Source organism: Heterodontus francisci, chromosome 2, assembly GCF_036365525.1.
Source record: "Heterodontus francisci isolate sHetFra1 chromosome 2, sHetFra1.hap1, whole genome shotgun sequence".
In the NCBI taxonomy this organism is placed as follows: Eukaryota; Metazoa; Chordata; class Chondrichthyes; order Heterodontiformes; family Heterodontidae; genus Heterodontus; species Heterodontus francisci.
Genome location: NC_090372.1, coordinates 206050415 through 206072378, shown reverse-complemented (window position 1 = coordinate 206072378; position 21964 = coordinate 206050415). Strand labels below are relative to the sequence as shown.

At 46.9% G+C, this 21964-nt stretch overlaps 1 protein-coding gene across 1 annotated transcript in view; it reads left to right on the top strand.

The window, feature by feature from the left end:
• scn5lab (sodium channel, voltage gated, type V-like, alpha b) overlaps window positions 1-21964 on the top strand; it is a 371240-nt gene that overhangs the window by 206746 nt on the left and 142530 nt on the right. The window contains exon 16 of the mRNA XM_068015187.1: window positions 11973-12425. Coding sequence (XP_067871288.1) covers window positions 11973-12425 — 453 coding nt within the window. The remainder of the gene's footprint in view (window positions 1-11972; window positions 12426-21964) is intronic.

Here is a 21964-nt window from a genome sequence, read left to right as displayed (position 1 = left end):
AGACGACATCTATTAGTATGATCGATCCTTGATTATCGTTTCTCTCTCCATATGGATTCTGTTTTTGTATTGTTGATAGCTGCCTCCCTTTTTTCTACTGCCATGATGTTATCCCTAACAAGTACAGCTACTGCACCTCCTATTTTTCTCTCTATCATTTCCAAATATGTTAGACTCTGCACCGTTTAATTCTCATTCCTGATGTTTTTTTGTAGCCATGTCTCAGCAATTGCTACTATCTCTGGTTCCTCCCAACGTATATTTGCCACCAGCTCCCTGTTTTATCACAGACCCCGTGTACATTGCTGTACAGACATTTTAACTAGTTGTTAATAGGATTTCCTCTCACTTTATGTTTACCATTTTTTAGACTTCTGATCTATAATTTTAATCTCTTGCCATCAATGTCTTCCCTTACTTTATTCTTTCCTGTGCTCTCTTTCACTGTTTTGTTTACATTTATGCTGCTTATGTTTTTGTAGATGCTCCCCCCTTCTTACTAGTTTAAAGCCTTTGCCACCTCTATTTACCTGTTCCACTAGGACACATGTTCCATATTGGTTCAGGAGGAGCCCGTCCCATCATTACAGCTCCTTCCTGTCTCAGAACTGGTGCCAGTGTCCCATGGAAAAAAACCCCTGGATGTACACCTCCCTTTCTAGGTTCCTCTCCAGCTGCCATGAGATATGGAACTGAACAGACACCGGATCCTTCAGATTTTTCATTCTTGGGTGCAGAGGACGTTCTCTATCCCTCCTTGGGCAGCCTTCTGGGCCACGGTGCCTTGGTCTGCATTGTGGCTGTCCTCCCTCCAATCTTTCTCCTTGTCCTCACAAGTAGTGAGTATACTGGACAGAACAAGTGTCAGCAGGACCTCCCTCACTACCTGTCTCTTTAACAGTCACACTCTCCCTTTCCTGCACCTGTGTTTTCCTCTGGGGTGTGACTGTATTCTGCGTAAAACTGTCCAGAAATTCCTCCCCTCCATTATGTGTCAGAGTGTCTTCAACTCACACCCCAGCTCAATGACTCTGAACCAGAGAGGTTCGAGATAGAGACATCTCCTGCAGACGTGTTTGCTCGGGACAGTCTCGCCATCTACAAACCTCCACATTCTGCAGTCCAGGCACACAACCTGCTCAGCCATATCTTAGACTAGCCTTACTTTACTTTTTTTAATCAAAGTCGTTCATCAATGATTATTTGTAGTTATATTACTTAGTTTAGATAGTTAAGCTATAAATTTAATACGATAATTATATTTTCCCAGTCCTACTTTAAACCACTGCCCTAATTTACAGAAAGAAAAAGAAAAACCTTAAAATTTGCTAACCAATCACCCACCTGCTCACCTAATTAATGCCTGTCGACCTCAGCTCTCAGGTCTCACTGTCTCCTGCTTCCTTTCTCGGACTGCTCCTTATTTTTTTCAATGTCAGAACAGCACCTCTTCCCTCCACTGTGCCGAATTCCCTCACTCATCGAATTCCCTCACTCATCAAATTCCCCGAGTTCACTACTCTGTAGAAGCAGTACTCCATAGATCGAGACTTTATGTTACAACGGGAGAAGTTTCCCACCAGGAGTACAAAATCAAAAAGTCTCCCTCCCCACACCCCCGTACTCGCTGATGTGTTTTAAATTTGTCCTTTACACCTGGAACTCTTCTCTAGCTGTCCTGGTATATCTCTAAGTATTATTTCGGCATTTATTTTCCTATCCTTGGTGGAACTTTTCTTGTTGCAAATAGTGCCACATGATTTTTTTTTTGTCCACCCAAGAGGGCAGACAGGTCCTCAGATTTAACGGCTCGTCTGAAAGGCAGTGCCTCTGATCATACAGTGCTTCCCTTAGTACTGCACTGGGACTGTCAGCGTAGATTTTGTACTCAAGTCACCGTGAGTGGGCTGCTGAACTCACGATCTTGGTGACTCAAAGGCAAGAGTTACCCTCTGAAACATAGCTGACACCCTGTGACACCCGTGATTGTGTAATCAGTACTTGGAATTTCTGTCAGGACTCCTTCCAGCTTCTCGGATAAGTCGCGGTAGAAGATCAGCCATGAACTTATTGAGCCCTCTGGTGTAGACAACTCCAAATTCATGTTCTTAAATCACTGACTCTGCTCCTGAGGTTTCCCCTGTCAACAAGTCCTGATGTAGTTCCTGTGTTGTCATATACTCTGGCCAGGCTCTTATGAATGTGTGTTGAGAGCAGGGGATGGTTCGAATAGAAATTCTCTAATGTAATTCATAATCCTGCATATTCTTTTCACAAATAGCCCTAATATTCCAAAAATACAGCATGTAATTAATCAGACTGTATTCCCAAACATGAGTAATACCTTGGGTGAATTATATTATTGCAAAAACAAATGAAAACAGAATAAATCTCTGACCGCTCACACAGGCTCACTCACACCTACACGGAACAATGTGTTTCCATAGCTACCAATTGATAAATTAACACAAAAAGGACATTTGATGTTTTCTTTTCATTGTCGACTTCAAATGAGCTCCTTTATGAAATGTCAGGTCCTATTTCTCGTTATTGCGAGAGGAAACTCCTGAAAGATTAATGAATGTCAAGCGGAATGCATATTCATGTGGAATGCTACCAATATTTCAAATTCCCGTCAAAGTAGGAGCTGGACTGTGAGGTCCAGTGTGTACGATGAGATTCTTGGACTCACATTGTGAATCCATTCAGCCCAGTTTCCTTTCTGCCAACAGCACTCAGTCTGCCCTCATTAGGGGACACCTGCTATGATATTCTTGTATTCAGATTTCTCTCTGGCCGCACCCCACCCTATCTCCGTAATCTCCTGCAGCCCTACAAATCTCCAAGATATCTGCGTTCCTCCAATTCTCGCCTCTGGTGCACCCTTGCTTTTCTTCATTCCATCATTGGTGGCTGTGCTTTCAGCCACCTGGGCCCTAACCTCTGGAATTTCCCCTCCCAAACCTCTCCGCCTCTCTCTCCTCCTCTAAGGTGCCTCCTCAAAACCTACCTCTTTGATCAAGCTTTTGGTCACCTACCTAATATCTCCTTATGTGGCGCGGTGTACAATTCTGTTTGCTAATACTCCTGCGAAGCACCAGGATATATTTTGACTTGGTTAAAGGTTGCACGTTGCTCATAGGAATCGCAACTCTGTCTTCATTCAGATAAAAGTGTCTACCGTAACATCAGAAGTATTGCAGAAGTGGGAGGAAAAAGCCATGTTGAGAGGACAGCTTCTAGGAAACCATTGCAAATTTGAGAGCTGATTTTAACTTGGGGTGTGAATTGAGGGGTGCAGGGGCTGAATTAGTGGGGAGGCATCCAGTCCATCCACAGTGTGAGGCAGTGTGACCTTGTTTGGGTGACTCCTGCCCATAGCCAGTGGGAATTATGTCATTGCTGGCTGGTGGGAATCAAACTTGATAAGAGGATTAGTCAGATCCCTTCTTGGGGTCCATGGAAATGAACCCCGACAAGGTAATTACAAGTTGGGAGTTTGTGGGGGAGGCAAGTTGATGATTTGGGGAGAGTGGGAGAAAATCAAGCCAGTAGGGTAGAAGCACCTATTGGAGCCAAGAGGAGCACTCTTCTCCTGGTCTACAAGAGAACTTGAAAGAAGCACTTAACTAGGCCTGGATCCTTACTGCCACCCGCTTTTGCTGGTGAGTTGGAGACCCTGTGGAGGACAGCAAGGTTAAATCAGTGTGCGCTTCCCAATGATGTTACGGATAGGTGGAAAGAGGTGTGGGTGGTCCCACTGTTCACCTCCCAACTGTCCACAATCGTGATTTATTTAAAATGATGACTGTATCCCGAGTGCTTTACTTGCCAAATAAACAGACAGTGACAGGTTTTCTTTAGGTTAAAATAGATTAACTATTTATTGAACAATATTCATCCCTAAAATGTTCACAGCACTACACACACGCATTCATTCTCACATGCACTCTCAAGAGACGATAGATCGAAGGCAAAGGGTAAGGGTTCAAGATGTTCGTGGTTTACAGTAAACCTGTTGAATCTTCTAAGTGGAACAGTCTCTTTTAAAGATGCAGGCCTGGGTTGTTTGTAGTCTTGAGGTGTTGTAGATTTCTGGTGGTTAAGATTTCAGATTCGAGGTGGCAGTCACTTTCAGTTCTCTGCCGCACCATATTGAAGTGTGGAATCAGCAGTAGGGTTCTTCTTTTCTCTGGATCCTTCCACAGCCCTTGGCTGGACTGCCTTTTCTGTGATGTTACTATGATCTCTCTCTCCTTCTCTCTCCAGAGGGTTACCTTTTAAGGTCAAAATCCATCAAATTAGTGTCTTTGTTAGTTGAAACATGGCCCTCTCCCCTGCTGTGACCACACAATAGACCAGGATGTGGAGTTCATGGACATCCATTAATGTCTGGATGAGTATAATCCTGTTATGATGTGGCTACTTCACACCTTCTTTGTTTCAGAAGAGCCCATTCAATTCAGGAATGTCTCTTGATAGTTTCAGGATGGGTGTAATTGATACATCTTAGTCTGGAATGTATCCTTTTGTCCTCTCGAGACAGTGAGGCAATTTTCAAATACACAGGCCAGATCGTCTGACCTTTGGTGGCCATCTTTTGCAGCATTGTCCACATTTCTTTTAAAAGGTAAAGTCAATTTTAAAGAATAAAGGTTGTTTCTTAGAAGTAGGAATATGATATGACTTTACGGGGCCTGAAAATGTAATCAGAACATGACCCGCTATTGAAATTAGGCCCCTGCTCCTCTGAGATGGTGACCTTGCTGTGCCTGAAGTCAGGAGAGTAAAAAAATCATGGTGGCATGAAGTGGGATTGTGTCAGGAAGGCAGGACGAATACGGCTGCCATCTTAACACCTCCCGCGCCTCCTCTCCCACTTCCCCACACCATACCTGCCGGGCAAGTTTTAAAATCAGCCTTTTTGGCTGATATGGTGTTCAGTTTGAATTCAAGCAATGTGGGTTACTCCAGAAGTAGCTAGTGAATATATCTCATGCATTCTATAGGACTGAGTACTAAACCAGACCAGTTTGACCCAATTTAGTATCCGTCTAGATTCAGTATGGATTGCACCACATCAGTGCACCAGTTCTTTGCTGCAATTGTAAAATGACAACCCCCACAGAATAATAAAAATAAATACTTCCATTACAAAGCTCCTTAGCACATCAATGTTAGCTCTACACACAAATTACTTTGACGTTCAGTGGCTGTTGTTATAAGAGCAAGTACGGCAGCCAATCTTCACCAGAGAAGAGCATATGGGTTAAACACCCCATTTTGTATGGGATATGGGCATCACTGGCTAGGCCAGTATTTATTGCCCATCCCTAATTGCCCCTGAGAAGGATGTGGTGAGCCACCTTCTTGAACCGCTGCAGTCCATGTGGGGTAGGTACACCCACAGCGCTGTTAGGGAGGGAGTTCCAGGATTTTAACACAGTGACAGTTGGACGGCAATGGCGATATAGTTTCAAGACAGGATGGTGTGTGGCTAGGAACGAAACTTGGAGAAGTTGGTTTTCCCATGTGCTTGCTGCCCTTGTTGCCCTAGATGGTAGAGGTCGTGGGCTTGGGAGATGTTGTTGGTAGTGTTGGTGGAGAGAAGAATGGTGTCAAAGGCACAGGAAGACTCTCCATAACCACCTCCAATAGTACCACAGAACTGGCAGGAAAAGCAATTGGTTTAATGTCTCTAATGTGTGTCTAACTGCATGCATGCATGTCTTCTGTGTGCCACTCAGTAAAGAGGCTGCACATTGCAGATGTGTGGTCTGTGACCCTCTGCTTGTCCCGCAGTCTCGGTTTATGGCTTTGAGCCCCAATGGATGAGCTGCATGCATAACCTAGGCTGACACTCCTGGTCAAGTACAGTAGAGGTGCTGCACTGTCAGAGAGACCATCCTTCAGATGAGATGTAAATCTTGCCTATCTGTTCAGGTTGACATTGAAGAAAACTGCAACGGAAGGATGGTAAAGTTTTTATTCTGGATGGATGAGATGAAAATCGGCCAGAGGCTGTTTTAATTCCAACCTGCTCTGCACTGTATTTAAACAGATCATGCATGTCCCCTATTAACAGATAAATAGAATGGAACAAATCCCAGAAGCTTTTTAAAGGAACATTACCGACAAATTGATTATGCCAAACGATTCTCCAATCCCAGCACTCACTCTCTCTCACCTTGTTCAAATAAGCACAAATTTAAGTCCTGAAGTCCCCTTAAATGGAGTTTCTCACCCATTACAGCAGATATTGATATTTAACCCATGAGTTTACCCATTGACATCTATTAATTAGCAATTTCCTGTGGAAATCCTTTTCCTTGGTGTTTTTCCGTTGCTTTGGTTACTGGTGAGAAGTATCAGCACATTGAAACACTCTTTGCAGGGAACTGACTGATTAGCCACTTGAAGGTGCCTCTTGCTTTAACATCTGTTTGCTCAGTGCGTGTGACTAGATAGCAGTGGATTGCTCTCCTGCTCCACGGCCTCCCTCCCCTCCCCTCATCGATCATTGAGGATTTCAAATCTAATTAAAGAGGGGAAAGGCAGCCTATGTGATACACTTGATAAAGCACCGATTGAAAATGAAGCAAGGGATATAATTGAAGCTGCACCTTCTGCCTTTGGGTTAAGGAACGGTCACCCGTGTCCAATCAGCAGTTATGGGAGTCTATGTGCAATGAAGTGATGAACGTGCCACTATTAATATCGTCGCACTGACTGTCCATGCAAAGACTAAAATTTTAATTGAGGTTACAGGAGCTTGCCTTCCCCTTAATGATATTTCACAAAATAATTATGGAGGAGGGAGGCTATTCATCCCATCTTAATTCAGCCATTCATAAAATACTCTAAAGCTTCCTTTCACCCGTCCTCATTACACCATCCAATTGGTTTATAATTGATTCACCACCATTACAATCCAGTCCACGAGTTAATTGTTGCTCTTGACATCAGTCTTAAATTTGCCTTTTACTACTTTGAACCCGTGACCCCCTCGCCCTACTCATTTTCTGGATATTTGAAAGGACAATTTCTTTCTATGACCGCTCTGTCCTATCCAGACCTACACACTGGTTCCAACAATAGCTTGTATTTATATAGCACCTTTAATGTAGTAAAACATCCCAAGGTGTTTCACAGGAGCATTAACGAATAAAATTTACCACCGAACCACATAAGGAGATATTTGGGCCAATGACCAAATGCTTGGTCAGAGAGGTCGGTTTTAAGGAGCGTCTTAAAGGAAAAGTGAGAGAGACGGAGATGTGTAGAGAGAGAGGTCCCCAAGATTGGGGCCTAGGCAACTGAAAGACGGTTGCCAATAGTCGAGCGATGAAAATCGAGGATATGCAAAAGGTTGGAATTGGAGAAGGTCTGGATTGGTGGGAGAAGGGCTACCCACTGCAAATGGTGGGCAGCCAATTTACAGTAAGTTAATTGGCAATTACAGAGGGCAACAGGGCTCCCCATTACATCATGATCTAAGCCAGCTGCCTGGAAGTGGCCTCCCGGCAGCAGACTGGGAAGCCAGCTCTCCAGGCAGGCTTTGAGGCCTTCCTTCCCTCAGGGGAGAGGTGCCTCCACAATGGTGGCCTGGTTGCTGTGGCCATTTTTAAATTGAAAACCTTTAAAAGTTGCAGAGAGGGCATCCTCTCTCTCACCTGAACTGCAGGCTGCAGCTCCTTCTGAGCTGAAGGGTCCCTTATTGGCTATCCTGCTTTGAGTGTCATAGAGAGATACAGCACTGAAACAGGCCCTTTGGCCCACTGAGTCTGTGCCAACCATCAACCACCCATTTATACTAATCCTACATTAATCCCACATTCCCCACCTTCCCTCAATTCTCCTACCACCTACCTACACTAGGGGTAATTTACAATGGCCAATTTACCTATCAACCTGCAAGCCTTTGGCTGTGGGAAGAGACTGGAGCACCTGGTGGAAACCCACGTGGTCACAGGGAGAACTTGCAAACTCTGCACAGGCAGTACCCAGAACTGAACCTGGGTTGCTGGAGCTGTGAGGCTGTGGTGCTAACCACTGCGCCACTGTGCCACCTCCTCCCTCAAGTGGATGGAAGTCCCACCTCCGGACATTTAGAGCCCGGGGACCGGTAAAATATGGGACGGATCCCCAGGCCAGGCGGAAGCGGGTTTGCCACTGACTTTTACGTCGGTGGCAAATTCCCATCCACCGAAGGTAAAATCCAGCCCCTAGTCTCAGTAATGGTGCCATGAAACTATCATCAAATAGTTGTAAAAAGCCAGCTGGTTCACTAATGTCCATTAGGGAAAGAAATCGGCTTTTCTTACCTAGTCTGGCCTACATGTGACTCCAAACCCACAGCAATGTGATTGACTCTTGACTACCATCTGAAATGGCCTAGCAAGCAATCAGTTGTCAAGGACAATTAGGGATCGGCAACAAATGCTGGACTTGCCAGCGACGCCCACATCCCAATTAAGAATTTTAAAAATGACCCCAACATCTGGGTCCAGAACCAGAACCCAAAATCCTGGCAAACATTCTCTAGGAGTACAGAAAGGAACCTGCCCAATTAGATTAAAGGAACGGAGAGAATATCAAGCTTGCTCTTTTACAGATATGTGTTCCTCTCTGCCCAATTTTTTCCAATATTTGCTATGTCCAGTCCTGCTCGGATGCAGTCCCAGGAAAATCTACTCCAGTGACTTCCTGATTCTGCTGGAAAACTTATAAAAGCTTCTTCATTTTGGGTTATTTTTAATGAAGAATTTTAATTTAATTTATATCAAAACAAACAACTGGATCTGCAATAAAAGGCGCAGTCCAATATTTTTATAATAATGCAATGGTTTTATGGAAGACAAGACAATTTCATGCAAATCGGCACCTATCTCCTCTGCCTTCCCTTTCTTCCTTCTCAGGTCCTGCCACCTGCAGGTTGTGGAATCTAAGCTGTCACAAATCAAAGGCAGTCACCCTGGCACAAAGGTGATCCCACTGCTGGTCTTGACAGCCTCCAGAGCAGAGTAGAAAAGTGCTGTAAGAGGGCGGAGAAATCCATCCAATATGCTGTTGCTCCCGCAGGTAGACAGCCGACCTCTGCTTGGTTCCTCAGCACAACTGAGATCAGGAACTCGTTGGGCCATTGAAACCACATCTCTCAGAGGCAACATGTGCTCCAGTGCCTAATGCTAGCATACCAACACAGAGGAATAATAACTTAGAAGAGGGTGAGAGTCCCTCACTCGCTGTATGCCTCGACGTCATTAACCCATGGGAGAAAACTGCGCTTATTCTGTAATCCTATCAACACCGAATTATAGCAAGAAAGAACTTGCATTTATATAGCACCTTTCACAACCTCAGGACATTCCAAAGCACCTACCAGCCAATGAAATACTTTTGAAGTATGGCTGCTGTTGTAATGTAGGAAATGCAGTGGCAATTTGCACACAGCAAACTCCCACAAACAGCAACGTGATAATGACCAGATAATCTGTTCTTTTAGTGTTGTTGGTTGAGGGGTAGATATTGGCCAGGACACTGGGGGAGGGGGGGAGCTCCCCTGCTCTTCTTCGAAATAGCGCAATGGGATCTTTTACATCTACTTGAGAGGGTACACTGGGCCTTGGTTTAATATCTCATGCAAAAGGCAGCATCTCGACAGTGCATCGCTCCCTTGGTACCGCGCTGGGAGTGTCAGCTTAGATTTTGTGTTCAAGCCTCTGAAGTGGGACCATAAACCCACAACCTTCTAACTCCGAGAGTGCTACCAACTGAGCCTCAGCTAACGCCTTAACATATTTGATATTTTACTGGAAATAACGATGGTAAGAAATCTTCAAGCCTGATCCTGGATGTCACTATGTGTAGTAGTCAGAGCAGTGTCATTGCAAAATCTGGGGAAGGGAGAAACGTCATTTTAAAGATGATAACAAGTGTAAGTGTGATTTTAAATCATTTGATAAAAGGCATATGCAGGAGTAAAAAGCTGTGAGGCAGTGAGTGTATGTTATTTCAAAAGCAAAATACCGCAGATATTGGAAAATAGAAATAAAACTGAAAATGCTGGAAATTTCTCAGCAGATCAGGAAGCTTCTGTGGGAAGAGAAAAAGATTTAACGGGTTGAATTTTACCGTTGGCTTCAGGACCCTGACGTTGGGCTGAAAGGTGGGTCTCGAACCCGCACCTGCCGGCAGCGGGACTGGCTTGGCGATTTGACCGTCTGCAGGCCAGATACCTGATTAAAGGTAGTGGGCAAAGCCTCCTGCAGCTGCCAGACCATTCAGAGGGCAAGCAGCTCTGATCCCACTGGGAGAGTTGGGCATTGCTGAGGCAGGCAGGAGACCTCGGAGGAGCCTCAAAATGAAGGCGCCCTTGGACAGCTATGTAAAAATTTAAATTTAGGGAGCTGAGGGCAGTAGGCCCTGCGGGACGGAGGGGAAACCCCTCCAGATGGCCCATTGGGGATGCGGGGTCATGGAGCCTTTAGTTCGATGGCTCCCAGGCTGCTGTTCCCTCCGCAATGCCTCCTTGAAGCTGGGGGCCTCCCCTCACAGTGGGATGGAGCTGCCCTGCCATCGGCAAAATGCTGGCACCCTCATAATATGACCCCTAATTGGGGGCCTTAATTGTGCAAATCGGCTGCCCGCCTCCATGGTGCAGGCATCCAACCCACCTCCTGCCCAATGCTGGGAAACTTCCCCAGCAATAGACCAGTGATGGGGAGCCATCTTAACACGGCACCCCACTATTTTCCCAGCCCAACAACCCCCATCCCCCACCCCCTGCCTCCAGTCCTGCTGCCCGGCAACCATTGAAACTCAGCTCAGTGTTTCAGGTCAATGACTTTTCATTGGAACTGAAAGATGCTAGAGGTGGATATTATCTCAATGTCATGTCCAAGTCACTAATATATACAGTAGGGAATTCAGAAGAAACTTCGTTACCTAGAGGGTGGTGAGACTGTTGAACCCGCTACCACATTGAGTTATTTTTTATTCATTCATGGGATGTGGGCGTCGCTGACTAGGCCAGCATTTATTGCCCATCCCGAATTGCCCTTGAGAAGGTGGTGGTGAGCTGCCTTCTTGAACCGCTGCAGTCCATGTGGGGTAGGTACACCAACTGTGCTGTTAGGAAGGGAGTTCCAGGATTTTGACCCAACGACAGTGAAGGAATGGTGATATAGTTCCAAGTCAGGATGTTGTGTGACCTGGAGGGGAACTGGGTGGTGGTGTTCCCATGTATTTGCTGCTCTTGTCCTTCTAGTTGGTAGAGGTCGCGGGTTTGGAAGGTGCTGTCAAAGGAGCCTTGGTGAGTTGCTGCAGTGCATCTTGTAGATGGTACACACTGCTGCCACTGTGCGTCGGTGGTGGAGGGAGTGAATGTTTGTGGATGGGGTGCCAATCAAGCGGGCTACTTTGTCCTGGATGATGTCGAGCTTCTTGAGTGTTGGAGCTGCACCCATCCAGGCAAGTGGAGAGTATTCCATCACACTCCTGATGTGTGCCTTGTAGACAGGCTTTGGGGAGTCAGGAGATGAGTTACTCGCTGCAGGATTCCTAGCCTCTGACCTCTCTTGTATCCACGGTATTTATATGGCTACTCCAGTTCAGTTTCTGATCAATGGTAGCCCCTAAGATGCTGATAGTGGGGGATTCAGCGATGGTAATGCCATTGAATGTCAAGGAGAGATGGTTATATTTGTTGAGGCGAATAGTGTCAATGCATTTCAAGGGAAGCTAGATAAGCAGATGAAGGAGAATAGAAGGATATGCAGATAGAGTGAGATGAAGTAGGGGTGGGAGGAGGCTTGTGTGGAGCATAAACACCGGCACAGACTTGTGAAGCCGAATTGCTGCTATGTGTGTGGTCAATTCCATGTAATGTCCCCAGAAATTTTCCAGCAGCAAAATACTGGCAATGTTTGAGAATAGTAGCAAACGCCAATAATGTTTGCTTATTTTTCCAGGTACTCAACCTCTTCCTAGCCTTACTCCTGAGCTCCTTCAGCGCGGATAACCTCAGCTCACCAGACGAGGACGGGGAGATGAACAATCTCCAGATGGCCTTTGCCAGGATCTATCGCGGCATCAGGTTCGTGAAGAGGGCCATTGGGGAATTATTTCAGAGCATCTGCAAGGGAGCTGAGCCGTCAATGGAGGGGAAATCCATGGTGGAGCTCCCGACCTATGTCTTCAATCACACTGGCACCGAGAAGATGAAAGAGTCGGAGCGCAAGGATGGGAACGGCACAGCAAGTGGCATTGGGAATAATGGGACGGCAATGGACAGCAAGAATGAGTCCACAGTCAATGACTCCAAACTGACCGCAAGTGTTCCAATAGCGGTCATCGAGCCGGAGTTAGAATTCTGTGACGAGGAAGAGCAGAGCACCTTCACAGAAATAGCCGTTGGTGAGGAGGTAAGACAATGGTCTTTTTTTTCATTGAGGCTGTCCGATTTCTTCAGTCCTGTGCTTGGAAGGAGAATGGTGACTTTGGCTCTTTGGGCCAAAGCTCATCACTCTGCGGGGTTTCTCCTCACCTCGTGTCTGGGTCTGTCCAAGAGCAATTGGTAGAGTTGCTTCAACTATCATCACGTCACAGGACTAACAGGATGGTAGGAAGTGAGTTAGATACATCTTTGTCTTTTGTCGTCTAACAATTCCTATGCTCCTGTATTTTCTTACTGCACTCGTAATCCTGAGGATTGGACTAATAATCCAGAGTACGTTAGTGTAAATCCCACCAGGGCAGTTTGAGAACTTGACTACAGTTTAGAAGGAAGTCTAGAAATAAATTGCTGATGTCAGAAAAACTGACTACAAAGCTGATAGATTGTCACAAAAACTCAACTGGTTCACTAATGTCCTTTCGGGAAGGAAATATGCCATCATTACCCAATCTGGGCTATATGTGATGCCAGTCCCAGGCGAATAAGGTGACTTTGGACCTATGGTTCCCAAAATCTTCCACTACTTGGGTGGTCTGGGTTGTGCGGGGGTTGGGGAGTGTTGTTCACCTCATGTCTGGATCTGTTGTACACTAATAGAGATTGATTGCTGCGATTACTCAACAATTCTATTATCAGTGTAGAGTGTAACTACCTCCATGGTAGAAGGTGAACCAGATGGATCTTGGTCTTTTTTTAGCCAGCAATTCCACTGTTCCTCAAAACTATAAATTGAAAAAGATGGTGAAGCTGCTTTCTTGAAATGAAACACTCTGAAGAGTGCAATGAAAGTGTGGTGTGATGGTCACAGAGCTAACTTTATGTCATAAGAGCAACTTTTGATACTTGCATTTCTTCAAGTTACGAGGATAGATTGGAGAAGCTGGGGCTGTTCTCAGAGAATTGAAGGTAGAAAGGAGATTTGATAGAGGTGTTCAAAATCATGAGGGGCCCGGACAGAGTAGATAGAGAGAAACTGTTCCCATTGGCAGAAGGATCCAGAACCAGAGGGCACTGATTTAAGGTGATTGGTGAAAGAGCTAAATGCGGCATGAGGAAAAACCTTTATTACACGGTGAGTGGTTAGGATCTGGAATGCACTGAGGCAGATTCAATCGTGGCTTTCAAACGGAAATTGGATAACTACCCAAAAAGAAAAAAATTGCAGGACTATGGGGAAAAGGTGGGGGAGTGGGACTAGCTGAGTTGCTCTTGTGGAGAGTCAGCATGGACACGACCGGCCGAATGGCCTTCTTGCATGCTTTATTCATTCTATGGTTCTATGACTTGTGGTTTCAGGTCTCATTAGATAAACAAATATAAGGTGGAATACTGTGCGTTTTTTTTTGTATATCAGGCCAGGTGGCCTGCAATAATCATTCCTGGCGCTGCACACTCCTGTGTTCCTATAGCCCTTTCAGTCTATTTACCAATGCTTGCACTGGTGCCCTGAGCATCCAGGGAACAGGCGGGAGAGCACAATCCCCAGGCGGCTGATTTTTCTGAAATGCCAGAAACTGACCTGAAACTGACAAGCGGGCTATTGACTGGGGAATAATTAGTTAAGGAAGCAGCACCATTGTACAGAGAACAGGTTCTAGCCATCAGGCAAATATTTGCACACCTCAGCAGCCCGATTGAGGTGTGCAGCTGTGTTTTGATAATGAAAGAGCCATAATAGCGGAGACATTATAAACGGCTGCGACACATTATATATTGTTGTAGGTCGTACACTCGAGCCAAATATTTGTGTGAGTGGAGATTAATTTTTAAAGGGAGATTATTGTCAACTTAAAGAGCATTGGAAGGTAATTGAACTTGTTCATGGTGATAATCCATCACAATGCCTGTTGGCAGCTTATTGATTTATCTTGGTTTTAATGCAAAGAATGACAACAGAGAACAGTGAGTAGATCACTAATGAAGGTCTCAGGTCCTCAAACTTCTGTTCTGGTGGGGCTGCCTAACCTCAGCTGGGTTTCACTATCCTTAATAATTGGGGCCAAAGCTGGATTAGTCCCATCGACTGATGGACAATTGACCTGACCACCAATGAAGATATTGTTACAAGTTTTAAACAATGTTTTTCTGATGCACTCACCAATTCCAGTGGTACTGGGATCCTTGTACAGCTGTCAATGAGGAGAATCATCCCACTTGCTTTTTCTCAGCTTCACAAGCTTTAATAGGTGACACGAAACTCAGAAACGTAATACATCGAGGGGCGGATTGTAACAGGCTGCAGGAGGATAGCCACAGACAGGTGAAATGGGAAGATACATGATGGATGAAATTTAACGTCAAGAATTGTGAATGTTTTGGGAGGAAGAATGAGAAGCAATCGAAACTAAATGGTACAATTTTAAATTAGGTGCAGGAACAGACAAACATGGGGATGCAGGTACAGAAATCTTTGATTTCTGAGGGCAGATTGAGAAGGCTGTTGAAAATGCTTGTTCAATCCTTGGCTTTATAAACAGAGGCATAGCGTATACAAACTAAACCTTCATAAAACACTGGTTAGGCCCCAGCTGGAGTGGTGGCCCAATTCTGGACCCCACACTTTAGGAAGGAGAGGGTGCAGTGGAGATTTGCCAGAATGGTACCAGGGATCAATGAGGGATGGACTAGAGAAACTGGAGATGTTCTCCTTCGAATAGAGAAGATTTGGTAGAGGAGATCGAAATCATGAAGTGTGTTGCTAGGCTAAATAAGGAGAAACTGCTTCCAGTGGCAGGGTAGGCAGTGGCGTAGTGGTATTATCACTGGACTAGTAACCCAGAGACCCAGGGTATTTCTCTGGCGACATGGGTTCGAATCCCACCACAGCAGAAGGTGAAATTTGAATTCAATTAATAAATCTGGAATTAAAAGCTAGTCTAATGATGGCCGTGAAACCATTGTCGATTGTTGTAAAAACCCATCTGGTTCACTAATGTTCTTTAGGGAAGGAAATCTGTTGTCCTTACCTGGTCTGACCTACATGTGACTCCAGACCCACAGCAATGTGGTTAACTCTCACATGCCCTCTGAAATGGCCCAGCAAGCCACTCAGTTGTACCTAACTGCTACGAAGTCAATAAAAAGGAATGAAACTGGACGGACCACCTGGCATCGACCGAGATACCGGAAACGATAACGGCAAACCCAGCCCTGTCGACCCTGCAAAGTCCTTCTTACTAACATCTGGGGGCTTGTGCCAAAGTTGGGAGAGCTGTCCCACAGACTAGTCAAGCAACAGCCTGACATAGTCATACTCACGGAATCATACCTTACAGACAATGTCCCAGACACTGCCATCACCATCCCTGGGTATGTCCTGTCCCACCGGCAGGACAGACCCACCAGTGGTATACAGTAGGGAGGGAGTTTCCCTGGGAGTCCTCAACATCAACTCCGGACTCCATGAAATCTCATGGCATCAGGTCAAACATGGGCAAGGTAACCTCCTACTGATTACCACCTACCGCCCTCCCTCAGCTGATGACTCAGTACTCCACCATGTTGAACACCACTTGGAGGAAGCACTGAGGGTGGCAAGGGCACAAAATGTACTCTGGTGGGGGACTTCAATGTCCTTCACCAAGAGTGGCTCGGTAGCGCCACTACTGACCAAGCTGGCCGAGTCCTAAAGGACATAGCTGCTAGACTGGGTCTGTGGCAGGTGGTGAGGGAACCAACACGAAGGAAAAACATACTTGACTTCGTCCTCACCAATTTGCCTGCCGCAGATGCTTCTGTCCATGACTGTATTGGTAGGAGTGACCACCGTACAGTCATTGTGGAGACGAATTCCCGCCTTCACATTGAGGATACTGACAATCGTGTTGTGTGGCACTACCACCGTGCTAAATGGGATAGATTTCAAACAGGTCTAGGATTGCAAAACTGGGCATCCATGAGGCGCTGTGGGCCATCAGCAGCAGCAGAATTGTACTCAACCACAATCTGTAACCTCATGGCCCGGCATATCCCCCACTCTACCATTACCATCAAGCCAGGAGACCAACCGTGGTTCAATGAAGAGTGCAGGAGGGCATGCCAGGAGCAGCACCAGGCATACCTCAAAATGAGGCGTCAACCTGGTGAAGCTACAACACAGGAGTATCTGCGTGCCAAACTGCGTAAGCAGCATGCGATAGACAGCGCTAAGCGATCCCATAACCAACGGATCAGATCTAAGCTCTGCAGTCCTGCCACATCCAGCCGTGAATGGTGGTGGACAATTGGACAACTAGCTGGAGGAGGTGGCTCCACAAATATCCCCATCCTCAATGATGGGGGAGCCCAGCACATCAGTGCGAAAGATAAGGCTGAAGCATTTGCAACAATCTTCAGCCAGAAGTGCCGAGTTGATGATCCATCTCGGCCTCTTCCTGAAGTCCCCAACATCACAGATGCCAGACTTCAGCCAATTCGATTCACTCCGCATGATATCAAGAAACGACTGAAGGCACTGGATACTGCAAAAGCTATGGTTTTGAAGTACTGAAGACCTGTGCTCCAGAACTTGCCGCGCCCCTAGCCAAGCTGTTCCAGTATAGCTACAACACTGGCATCTACCCTGCAATGTGGAAAATTGCCCAGGTATGTCCTGTACACAAAAAGCAGGACAAGTCCAACCCGGCCAATTACCGCCCATCAGCCTACTCTCAATCATCAGTAAAGTGATGGAAGGTGTCATCAACAGTGCCATCAAGCGGCACTTACTTAGCAATAATCTGCTCAGTGACGCTCAGTTTGGGTTCCGCCAGGGCCACTCAGCTCCTGCCCTCATTACAGCCTTGGTTCAAACATGGACAAAAGAGCTGAACTCAAGAGGTGAGGTGAGAGTGACTGCCCTTGACATCAAGGCAGCATTTGACCGAGTATGGCATCAAGGAGCCTGGTAAAAATGAGGTCAATGGGAATCAGGGGGGAAACCCTCCGCTGGTTGGAGTCATACCTAGCGCAAAGAAAGATGGTTGTGGAGTTCAGAGAGTGCCTCAGGGTAGTGCCCTAGGTCCAACCATCTTCACCTGCTTCATCAATGACCTACCTTCAATCATAAGGTCAGAAGTGGGGATGTTCGCTGTTGATTGCACAATGTTCAGCACCATTCGTGACTCCTCAGATACTGAAGCAGTCTGTGTGGAAATGTAGCAAGACATTTGGGCTGATAAGTGGCAAGTAACATTTACGGCACACAAGTGCCAGGCAATGACCATCTCCAACAAGAGAGAGTCTAACCATCTCCCCTTGACATTCAATGGCATTACTATCGCTGAATCCCCCACTATCAACATCTTAGGGGCTACCATTGACCAGAAACTGAACTGGAGTAGCCAGCTACAAGAGCAGGTCAGAGGCTAGGAATCCTGAGGCGAGTAACTCACCTCCTGACTCCCCAAAGTCTGTCCACCATCTACAAGGCACAAGTCAGGAGTGTGATGGAATACTCTCCACTTGCCTGGATGGGTCAGCTCCAACAACACTCAAGAAGCTCGACATCATCCAGGACAAAACAGCCCGCTTGATTGGCACCCCATCTACAAACATTCACTCCCTCCACCACCGACGCACAGTGGCAGCAGTGTGTACCATCTACAAGATGCACTGCAGCAATGCACCAAGGCTCCTTAGACAGCACCTTCCAAACCCGCGACCTCAACCAACTAGAAGGACAAGGGCAGCAAATGCATGGGAACACCACCACCTGCTAGTTCCCCTCCAAGTCACACACCATCCTGACTTGGAACTATATCGCCCTTCCTTCACTGTCACTGGGTCAAAATCCTGGAACTCCCTTCCTAACAACACTGTGGGTGTACCTACCCCACATGGACTGCAGCGGTTCAAGAAGGCAGCTCACCACCACCTTCTCAAGGGCAATTAGGGATGGGCAATAAATGCTGGCCTGGCCAGTGTCGCCCACATCCCTGAATGGATTTTTAAAAAAGTGTCAGTAATCAGAGGACACAAATTTAAGGTCTTTGGCAAAAGAAGCAGAAGTGGCATGAAGTAAAAATAATTTTGCGCTGCGAGCATCAGGAATGCACTGTCTGAGAGGGCGGTGCAAGCAGATTCAGTAATAACTTTCAAAAGGAAATTAAATAAATATTTGAATGGGAAAAATTTGCAAGACTTTTGTGAAAGAGCAGGGGCGTGCGACTAATTGGATGGCTCTTTCAAAGATCTGGCACAGGCCCGATGGCTGAATGGCCTCCTTCTGTGCTGTATAATTCTATGACTCCATAACAAAGAGCCACTAGTGAGTTCAGGAAGTGATTTCTAAGAGCCAGCATTGTCCAGCCTGGCTTGACTTGCATAGACGCACGCTGAACAGCAGGTGTGTTATTTAAAGCGTGATAGATGCTTTCATCTGCGCCACTTAACAAGAGCAGGTGAAAATGGGAAAGCGACTGGTAAATGGCTGCTTAAACCAGTTTCTCCTGCATGGAAAATGATTCATTTCTCTCGTACCGTTCAGTGCAGTGATTTTTCTGGCTGTTTAGATTTTTTAAAAAGAGTTAGGTAAAGATATATATTTTTACAAAAAGCACCAATTTGGGTTTACCTTTCCATTACCCAGCACTGGTCAACTTTAAACCAATATTTTTAAAATGTCTTTGCCCAGTTTTTATTGAGAAACAAGATGGAAGTCAGCAGGAACATTGAAAAAAATGAACGAAATGGAGAGACAATAGTTGATTTTGTAGCTTGACACTTTTCCCTTGGAGTATAGTGTTAAGTTCAAGATGGCTCCTGGGCTGGAAGCTCCCTTGCTGTTCAACTCTATCCATGGCCATCTGCTCCCATCCCTAACGTTTTCTCCCCCAATCTGCCCTCTTAAACTGTTTAAATTCCCCTGGCTCTTTAAATCAGTTCATTTTAGCCCTATCTAAAAGTTAACAGTTAGTTTAGTGTATGTTACCTGGGCCCACTGCCCTCCCCCAGCCACACCTGCTCTTTGTTTTCTCAATGAAATTGATCCGGATGAAATTGACGAGAACAGCTGCCGATACTTTAATCTCCGATCCTGCTGTCTTCACAGTCCAGAGTGTCTGCAGCCACGGCATGCGGTAAGTCCATTGAGGTGAAGAAGGAGCTGCGGGACCCGAGAGAAGTCCTGTGAAAAGGTGCCCCGAACACCCAAAACATCCACGAACGGCCCCCCCGGCCGCAACTTCAAAGCGCCCGCGGGAGATGGCTCGGAGAGCATCTGCAGCGCACTGTCGGCAATGCTGCATGCCTTTATTTAAACCACTGCAGAAAAAAAAACCCTTAGCAAATGTAATCACCTCTAAGTCTGCCAAATGATGCTTCACCTCCCGAAGGACGTGGATGAGCTTTCCGGACGTCGATGGTGGGCACTGAGGAAATGGCTTATTACCTGCACCAGATTCCACCGCCCCTCCCCCCCCTTTACCCCCCTTCCACCCCCCCCACCCCTGTCCCCTTCCCTGCTCCACCCTCTCAGCTCACCCCCTCACAACCCCGTCCCAGCCCGCTCCCCCCTCGCACCATCTTCACCCCGCACCCCCTTCCCCTGCACCCCCACCCCACCCCCTCCCTCTACCCCTCCCCCTTGCATCCCCTCCTCCCACCGGCACCATCCTACACCTGTGTAGGGGCCCCAACAACCCCACTGCCTTGTGGGCGTCTCGGGAGAGACCAAGGCTAAGGGAGTAAACCCTAACAGAAAATCCGGAGCGGAACCCCGTAGGCGGTCATGTGTCACCTTTGGCATGTTTCCGGCAGTTCCTGCAGCCATACTGGTGCCAAACGTCGTGTCCTGCACTCCTTTGGACCCCACCAGAAAGGCCGAGAGGGGGGTTTTGACGACTGGGCAACTCTCAACCTCCATAAATTTGCCCAGGCATGCGCCATGGAGAGGTCACTCCATAGTTGCCTCACAGCGACTAAAACAACACGGAAGGCAGCAGTTACGGGTTATAAGTCCAGATAAATTGGCGTAGAAACTGGGCGCCACGGGTTGCCTTTGTCGGTGGGAGAGGTCATTGCACCTCACTGGACAGCTACCGCCCGCCTCAAACCGGGCAGCCCCCGGTCAATAAGGTTCTGTCCCGCCACAGTCTGCCTGCTTCAATGGGTGCTTGGAGCTCAGGGTCATTGCCCGAAAGGTGGACTGATACACCGCACCAAACAACATGAAAAAAGGAAAGAAGGTACCAGCCCTTCGCTTTGCAAGCTGGAACGTCAGAACTATGTGTCCTGGCCTGTCGGAAGACCTTACACAAATCAACGATTCTCGGAAGACCGCCATCATTAACAACGAGCTCAGTAGATTCAATGTGGACATTGCAGCACTTCAGGAGACTCGCCTCCCCGCGAGTGGCTCTCTAGCAGAGCAAGACTACACCTTCTTCTGGCAGGGCAGGGATCCTGAAGAACCAAGACAGCATGGAGTGGGCTTCGCCATCAGAAACTCCTTGCTCAGCATGATAGAGCCTCCCTCAAATGGCTCGGAACGCATACTGTCCATCCGACTGCTCACCACCTCTGGTCCAGTACACCTACTCAGCATCTATGCTCCAACACTCTGCTCCGCACCTGAAGCTAAAGACCAGTTCTATGAACAACTCCATAACATCATTAGCAGCATCCCCAACACCGAACACCTATTCCTGCTGGGGGACTTTAATGCCAGGGTTGGGGCCGACCATGACTCATGGCCCTCCTGCCTTGGGCGCTATGGCGTTGGAAGGATGAATGAGAACGGGCAGAGACTGCTTGAGTTGTGTACCTATCATAACCTCTGCATCACCAACTCGTTCTTTCACACTAAACCCTGTCACCAGGTTTCATGGAGGCACCCAAGATCACGTCGTTGGCACCAGCTAGACCTCATTGTCACAAGGCGAGCCGCCTTAAACAGTGTTCAAATCACACGCAGCTTCCACAGTGCGGACTGCGACACCGACCACTCCCTGGTGTGCAGCAAGGTTAGACTCAGACCAAAGAAGTTGCATCATTCCAAGCAGAAGGGCCACCCGCGCATCAACACGAGCAGAATTTCTCACCCACAGCTGTTACAAAAATTTCTAAATTCACTTGTAACAGCCCTTCAAAACACTCCCACAGGGGATGCTGAGACCAAGTGGGCCCACATCAGAGACGCCATCTATGAGTCAGCTTTGACCACCTACGGCAAAAGTGCGAAGAGAAATGCAGACTGGTTTCAATCTCATAATGAAGTGCTGGAACCTGTCATAGCCGCTAAGCGCATTGCACTTTTGAACTACAAGAAAGCCCCCAGCGATTTAACATCCGCAGCACTTAAAGCAGCCAGAAGTACTGCACAAAGAACAGCTAGGCGTTGCGCAAACGACTACTGGCAACACCTATGCAGTCATATTCAGCTGGCCTCAGACACTGGAAACATCAGAGGAATGTATGATGGCATGAAGAGAGCTCTTGGGCCAACCATCAAGAAGATCACCCCCCTCAAATCTAAATCGGGGGACATAATCACTGACCAACGCAAACAGATGGACCGCTGGGTTGAGC